The 8,410-nt window shown below is 45.5% G+C and overlaps 1 protein-coding gene across 1 annotated transcript; it reads right to left on the bottom strand.

The window, feature by feature from the left end:
- Window positions 1-2,519: 2,519 nt before the first annotated feature.
- LOC119442792 (gastrula zinc finger protein XlCGF16.1) lies at window positions 2,520-7,094 on the bottom strand. Its single transcript, XM_037707816.2, has 3 exons — window positions 6,813-7,094; window positions 6,032-6,239; window positions 2,520-3,947 (listed from the first exon to the last, which is right to left on the bottom strand). The coding sequence occupies exons 1-3, from the start codon at window positions 6,841-6,843 to the stop codon at window positions 3,581-3,583; spliced, it is 606 nt and encodes a 201-aa protein (XP_037563744.1). The 5' UTR covers window positions 6,844-7,094; the 3' UTR covers window positions 2,520-3,580.
- Window positions 7,095-8,410: the final 1,316 nt, after the last annotated feature.

Below are 8,410 nucleotides of genomic sequence, written 5' to 3'. Positions count from 1 at the left end.
GTGAATGAGGTGCTAACCCCGGGCCAAATTCCAAAGCCGACTTATCAGCTTCCGAAAATAACCCGACTAAAGCACGGACAATTAATAAGAGGCCTTCTGGTGCGCCAGCGAATGCCGGTTGTGGTCCAAAGACCGAGTCAAAGCCCAGAGTTGTCAAAATACAACAGAATATATTCTTCAAATAAGGCAGTTACATACATAGATGTACACTTCGGCTAGGCGCATCACAATGCAATTCAGATGGGCGTTAACAAAACTCTGGAAAATAATGACAAGCACTAAGAGTTCAACACGTACAGTACAGATTGAATAGGAGTACAAAATCTCAACTCGTATTGACCCATGCTGGTCATGAGCCAGATGACCTCGGCACAGCTTGAGGCAAATCCTGAAGAATGAACTTCTGGAAATGCAGACGGTCGGTCTACACGTCTCATCTCTTCACCGGCGCGATGCAATTCCCGCACGGTGCTTTTATCGCCTTCGCCGGCATTTCTCGAACTTTCTGGTGGAGTTTTGCTCCCATAGCATGAACTAAGCCTAGAAATCTTTTAGATATTTCTTGCGTTTTTGGCCGCGGCCGCTCAAACGTCTTCGAGGAGGGTGGCAACTCATCCGTAGGTGTACGCTTGTCCTGTCGCCCTCCTCTCGCAGTGTGTCGGGGTCTGAGGGGGTGTTTCGGCGCATGCCCTTTCTCGTCTCTCGCTAGCGTAGCGTAGCCTTTGTTGAAGCTTCTAGTCTCCGTTGATTGTGTTGGCTGTCTGTGGTATATGCACTCTCTCTTTCTGTTGAAGCTGCCACCGGGCCAACTTGCTCCTTTGCTGGCACGGAACGCGCATTGATTATGCGCACTTTTGCAACACCAAATTATATTACTAAAAAATCGGGTGTGTGTTATATTTATTTTAGCAGCTTTAATGTGATTTCTACATTAGTTATCTCCTTTGGACACACATAAAAGTGGGCGTACATTTGATTGGGGGGCCTTTTAGACGCAAGCAATTAGTGCCAAATATATCAGCGTTGTTTTGGCGTTCTTTCTGACTCTTGCTTAGTTCGACCTGCTGGATAATTCAATCAATTTCGTCAGGGTCAAACTAATAGAAGTAGACTACTTGTGTACTACCTTGTAAACAGCTTGCACACTGGGATTGGAACACTGTTTAGTTTACCTCCCTTAGGAAATTGGCGTTCAACATCTTCAGCACATGCATACAAGGATGTTTCTCATGATATGGCTGGCAAATAACACTGAGCAAATATACCTTGAAAACCAAGCATTGCATCAGACTTGTGCCATTCTATAAGCTTGTGTGCAATGCCATGTGTGATTTTTATTACTAGCTCATAAAAGGCTCTTGCTTGAAAGTGTTGTGTGTGGGGGTTTTGCTACTGTTGACATTTCGACAGTCGCACTGCGTATAGGTTTTGCCATTTGCTTAACGCCTGAACTGCCACGAGAAATTAAAAGGGCAAGTTCCTTTGCTTTCTTTCTGCCATTTTTATCTAAAAAATATCCCAGAAATGTCTGTAGCACAACTACTCTTGCTAAAAAAAAATTAGCAAGGCATTGTGCAATATATTTGTAAATATTACAAGATACTAGGCTTTATTGGTACATGCTCAATAAAGAAAAAAAGTTGCAGAAAGGTACCTTGACAGTATTGCGCAGAAGAGTCTGAGTGCTTTTGCATTCAATGCATGTAAGGAGATGCATAAATTTTTTGTTGAAATGATCAATATATACACCAAGAATAAGGGTATTTAATGAAAAGAAAGAAATGTTTGCGAGGATCTTCCTTGGCAATCTGTGGGCAATGCCAGGCGTAACACTGGAGGTGAGCTTCACCCCAAACCACCAATGGCTTTGTGTGAAACTTTGCAGACAGCTTTTGTAGGATGTGAAACAGGTGTACATTGCATTTGCTCTACATTAGCTGTGTAACACCACGGCAGCCGGAGATCTTTAATCGGTTTTTTTCCTCTGACTGTGCTTTCAAAAGAAAACGAGTCGCACGACAAACTTCCATGTTTTTTGTTCCTGCTGTAATCCAACAAATTATGTTTGCTGCCTGTCATTCGTGTTGGCCAAAAGTATTTAGCCAGAAACTCTATTCAAAATCGAAACTCTGCAAGAAAAACATTTTTCAGCTGCTTAGCCTGCAGGCGACGCTCTTCCATAAAGGGTTAATGACACTACAAAGAAATTGCATCATATTTTAATCTGACCAGTTAAAAATGCATGCCAAGTGCAGCATAACTTTGGCCTTGAAGCACAACCCCTGGTTGCATGCAAAAATATAATGGGGAAGACAGTGTGGTATCACAAACTGTTGGTGTGCATCTGTCATTCTGAAACAAATATACCGCAACTTTCCCTATGTGGAATCTCTCTCGCTCAGTGGCTACACTCTGGAAGCCTTTCACTCCATGCTTTCCCTGGCAGGTTTTGAACACTTCACATTATAGGATACGAATGATTTGTTGCGTGGTTGACAAATTGAGGCCCCACATTAAGATTGCTGTTGCCAGCTATGTAATAAAGCAGAACAGAACACCTGTGTCAATGCTAACACACATTACTAACACGTGAATTTATTTCCGATTTGAAACCGTACAAGCTAAAAGTAGTAAGTACACTGAAATAACTCGACAAGCATTAAAGCTTTAGTAAAATAATGCCGAATGTTGCACAAAAACATGATTTCAGACACTGCATTACTGTGCGCAAAGGCACATGAGCATCCATGTCCCGACACTTAAATATTCTTGCTTCTACCCTCTATCTGTTCATTCTTGTTGCTTGCATGAATGCATATGTTATATGGCAGTTCTGTAAAAATAGTTTGTGTGTCACATGTTTGCAGACAATAATGCTGTTCAAAGGCAGGCTACTGAGTCTGGCTTTATACTTAAAAACACTAAGAATAGGTACATTGTGCAAGGTTGTGCTAGAAGAATAAAATTTTGATAAACTAAATATTAATTATGTAAAAGTTGAGGCATTGGGCAGTGCACAGAAGGCTTGTGCATTTACTGCATATTTGCTAGTTTCATTTGCTACATGAAAAGTGGTTTGGAAAATGCATGCATGCACACACATGCACCCTTGTGCTTCAGCCGTCACTGCTAGTACTTTACACTTGCAGCACATTTCACAACTCTGATTTTGGGACTTGACACTTCCTCTGTTCATGCAACCGGGGTACGAAGTTATGTCAAGTTAATAGGAGGTTCAGAGAAGAGTTAAGTCGGATGCACTAGATGCTATGTCTAGTGACCTGCTGTGGTATCACTGAAAATCACCTCTGTGTTCGGATTTGGGTGTTGCGCTGAAGGGCTTGGCAGTCTCAGGGAACAACTGGTTGCCTAGCATTGGCGGACTTCCACAGCAGGAAGACTGAGCTGTTAAGGAACATTTCAGGCACGACATTACAATAGGTGCTTCGTGCTTTCGTGGGAAGCAGGCATAGGCTTTTGCAGAAAGCGTATTGCATAGTCTACAAGAAGAGTCCCATGCCAATGCTGCTTGAGCAAATGGTGAACACAGGCATGTAAACGCACTGCATTGCCTCTGTCATCACCGTAGGATGCGCCGTGGTGGCGTCTTTGTTGTCTTTGTTTTGCCAGCCTTCTCGTGCTTGTTAAAGTGTGCGCCAAGCGCAAGGAGCGACTCGTACACTCTGCGGCAGCACGGGCATTTGTGTCCTTTGCCGCTCTCATGCACAGCTAAGTGTGCCCTGATCTCCTCTTCATCGCGAAAAAGTCTTGTGCACGAACAACGGAAGCAGAAGCCTGTTCGCCGGTGCCGGCTCAAGTGGCGCGAGTAGGCATCGCCTTCGTTGAAGGCGCGGCCACAGAAGGTGCATCGGAATGGCGACCGACTGTCGTGCACGCTACCCCGGTGCAATAGGAGAGCCGACGCCGATGCAAATGACTCGAAGCACCTGCGCATGTTAGACATTTGTGGTGTCAACCACACGCTGGGCTACACTTTGTTGAGAATATGCAAACACCTGTCCTGAAAAGCACAAAATATTAAGTCCCCCAATTCGTCACCCCTACGCACCCCATGTTGCAGATGTATGATGCAAGGTGCTTTGTGTAACCTATTCAAAATATTTGAATAGAATATAAAATAGTGAATGAAAGTAAACTGCTGCTCTAAAGTAGCAATTTATACATCACAAGTTGCTCTCAATGTCCACTGTATTGTGTGTTTTATTTGTACTTTTATTTAGATTGTATCACTATTTCTAACCAAGTTGCTAAACTGTATAATCCTGCTTTGTTAGCTTTCCTGCATCTACACACATGCCAGGCAACAAAAACAAAGAATTTGCTGCAATCCATGCTCACAGGCTGAAATTGTAAGGTGCTTTGTTGTAGTCATTATGGGAAGTCCCTTATAATTTCTACAATATATACCCTTCCACTACTGATTGTAAAGTTCTGCTGGTGACAGTACAGCTGATTGTCACAAAAATGAAAGCATAGCACATTTCAGTACAGCTGTTTCAGTAATAAGCACCAGTAACCGAAGAATGAATCCTTCAGTTTTTGTGGTACAGCTGTGGTGCACTCTTCCTCCATCTCACTGTTTTCTCTTCATCTGTAATTTACACTTCTAGTCCTTTCGTTCAACCTCATTTTTATACAGCTTGATGTAGTAGCTATGATTCTTTGATAATCGGGAGTGCTGTCCACATTGCCACACACTGCAAGGAAGACGTCTCATCTTAGTTGAGACAAGTTTAAGCCCACATATGAGCCTTAATCTTAGAAGCATAAAGAATAATTGCCTCTGGCCCACGGAACTTGCTTTTTTACTGCTAAGATATTTTGGTTGCAACACAAAATTTGAGCCTATATATTGCGCCAGACTTCAAATGCGTGAAAAATAGCCTTCCACGTTTACAATTGGGGTAGTTTCTCATATCGGTTCTGATAGTGAAGCTGTAGGTCTTTACTGTTTCAGAAAGTTGAAGTCAACTAATAAACATTTAGCTGTCAGCCGACACAAATACCAACCACTTGTTCAGATAAAATGGACTTGTATAGCAAGTGCCAGAGAGCAGCATAGTACTCCTTACTGCATGACCATGATCGTTTGTTTCATATGGTTGTAACCATGTATTGCATTATATAAATTTGAAACTGTTAAGTAGTTCGATAGATCATCTACCATAGAAGTTTTAACTAAATACATTGATTTATGAATTTCTAAGGTACCTTGGCTAACAACCTGTACTGAATGTTTACATGATGAAAGCAAAGCGTTCTGTACAAGAGCCCAGCAAGAGCATTTGGCACTCATTTTTCTTACACGTTCTTGCTCTGCTTCTCAAAATGGAGAAAAGAATTTGAATAGGCTGCTTATAACTCACGAATGAGCACACAAAATTACCAAAGACTTTTTTAAGCTGTAGTGCTAAAAGTTCATAAAAGTATTATCAATATAGCAAGTTACTCAAAAATAGAATATAGACATACAGTAACTTTAGTAGAGTACTTGAGTTTCGTACAAATATGGAAAGTTAATGCTTCGTTCCTCACTTTGTTTCCCCACACCAATCAATTTCGTAATTTTTTAACGCAGTGCTATGCATAGTGTTTGAAAAAGATCCATATAAAGCTTGCAATAAAGATTGTTTGGGATATGCAATTGACTCGCGTAAGCTTGCTAGCCCCGATGTGATGGTATTGAGACCACAGCAGCGTTCGCGGTTGCATCAACCACATTTCGAACTTCTCTCTTTAACCACTTTCCCCTGCTTTATCGAAGCCCTCATCCCTTAGCCAAAACGGAGATGCGTGTCTCGGATCCTGTCACTGGGGCTCCTTTGGAGTGAAATAGTATAGGTCGAGCTTTCAAGGGAGTGTTGTATCATGACGCGCGCCGGGCGCCTTGTATACAAACACGATCGAGATTTCTTTTGTAGCTGTGCGATAAGCTCAAAACTAGGGCACATTTTCTTTTCACGGCGCCGAGCGGCGAGAGGGAGGCGACACACACGGCTGCGCGTAGTACCTGGAACACTGAAATGGTCGCTCGCCCGTATGCCGCCTCTGATGTACCATGAAGTCGTACTCGCTGCTGAACTCCTTGTGGCAGGAGACGCACGTGAGGCAGCCAGCGTCGTCTCGCTGGGCCATCGGGGGCGGGGAAACTTCCTTGTGCCACGGGTGCGGGCTGGTCGGCGTTGATGGGATCAGGTAGGTGTAGGTCACCGGTACGCCTGCGAACACCAATGCTGTCACGGTAACCTATGGCCGCCAGCGATAAGAAGGCGGGTTCACGTCGACCAACTCGTATTTAGTATGTTGTTGACTTGATATCTCCTGAAAAAGCGGCACTGCTTGGGGTACGAAGTGAAACAAACTCGACTAATCTACCACATCGCTAAGTTTATCCCTACACGCAGGTAGTTCAATCTACGTCGGTTAAGCCTAAAGCGATATGGTACTGTTGGGAGAATTGTTTTATGCGACCTTAAGTCATAACATACAGGTTACTGGCCGAGCGAACGGCTTTACGCAAGCTTGAAATGCATGCAGCTAGCCAAAATTTCACGCACGTGTGGCTTCAACCTACATGTGCTTCTTAGGAAGCAGTCATCGGTCAACGCGCCGTGAAGCGTAAGAATGTAGGCACAAAGGTGCCTTTTGTCTGTATACACCGCGCAGTCGCACTATTGTTTCTTCGGCCGATCAAAATATACAGAAGAAAAAAAAAACACAGTTGTGCCGTTCTTGTAAAGAAATACGGCGTCGGCGAACATAGATCTACAAGTAGCGTGCAGGGAACATACCTTTTTGACTTGTGGCTGGACTGGTAGTCATGATGCTGGTAGCTGGAAACGGCGTTCGCGGTTCTGTATATGGATGCTATATTGCGAAACCCGTCGTTCCACCCGGCTAACGCCGCACGCTGCTGCAGGCCTCGCTGTCTGTTTACGCCGGCCGGGCCACAGTCGAAGCAAGCAAGCAAGCGCTGCCGGTGCTGCTACTGCCTCGAGGACGTCGGTGCCGTTTGCGCCGGTGCCCCCGTATCAGCTGTCAGCAGCATGCACACGCGCCCGACCGGCCACGTGATAACCGTGGACGTCACTGCAGCCCGCCGTTCAGATGGGATGATGATGATCGCCTTCAAGATTAAAAAAAAAAAAAAAAAAAAGGGGGGTTTTACATGCCAATACCACGATCTGATTATGAGGCACGCCGTAGTGGGGGACTCCGGAAATTTGGACCACCTGGGGTTCTTTAACGTGCACCTAAATCCAAGTACACGGGTGTTTTCGCATTTCGCCCCCACCGAAATGCGGCCGCCGTGCATCAAGATATGACACCTACCCACAACGGGGGATATGGGTCAAGAATCGGATGTTTGAACTCACTGACATTTGTAGGAATGAATAGAGGGGCGGGGGGTGGGGGGGTTGTGGGTGTTGAGGTTGAGGTGAAGGACTCCTGCAGCCCGCCGTTCAGATGGGATGATGATGATCGCCTTCAAGATAAAAAAAAAAAAAAAAATGGGGTTTTACATGCCAATACCACGATCTGATTATGAGGCACGCCGTGAAATTTTGGCTAGCTGCATGCATTTCAAACTTGGGTAAAGCCGTTCGCTCGGCCAGTAACCTGTATGTTATGACTTAAGGTCATAACACATACACACATACTCCTGCAGTCCTAATGGGAGCAATTAAGGCACTGTCTCTGGGGAGAGAGGGAAGTGGGTAGAGAGAGGATTGAAGACTGAGGGAAGGGTAAGAGGGGGAGGTGGCGTCCCATGGTGGGCGGTAGCAGACCCCTTGGGCCTTCTGGACAGCGACGTGTCCACCAGGAAGTCGAGGACTGCCCTGAAGACATGGCTTTAGCGGCGGCTGGGAAAACTCGGGTCCGCGATCGTGGAGGCAGGGAGGCCCAGATGGCGGAGGGTAGCAGCTAGTTTTGCTCGTTGCGTTGCGTGTCAAACAAAACTAACTACCCTCCGCCAGGAATGCCAATGGCGCGCGTTTACTTTTTTTTTTTTTTTTTGCAGGAGAGGAGGAGAACGGAGGGGCGAATGGTTACCCAGCCTGCCTGGTGTCATGCACATTATTATTGCGATAGCGATTACACGGACGCTCGAGGCACATTTGCGCCGTCGCCATCGGCATTGTCGCGCTGTCCTGATATATGGACGATGCATGCGCGGCCCTCGCATGGAGGATTCTAAGACTTCCAGAGACGCGAAGTGCGAATGTGCTTACAAAAGCGACAAAGCAAATTAAGTATACGCACCGCACTGGCAGATTCAGAGGGGGCCCTGGGGCCACGGACCCCCATCCGAGGCATGCCGACTGACAACACTGAGCGCGCAGCGATCACCCCCCCCCCCCCCCCCTCCACCCCAACCCCATTATTG

This window comes from Dermacentor silvarum, chromosome 2, assembly GCF_013339745.2.
Source record: "Dermacentor silvarum isolate Dsil-2018 chromosome 2, BIME_Dsil_1.4, whole genome shotgun sequence".
NCBI classification, from domain to species: domain Eukaryota; kingdom Metazoa; phylum Arthropoda; class Arachnida; order Ixodida; family Ixodidae; genus Dermacentor; species Dermacentor silvarum.
The sequence above is the reverse complement of the archived record's forward strand: the minus strand, read 5'-3'. Positions and strand labels throughout refer to the sequence as shown.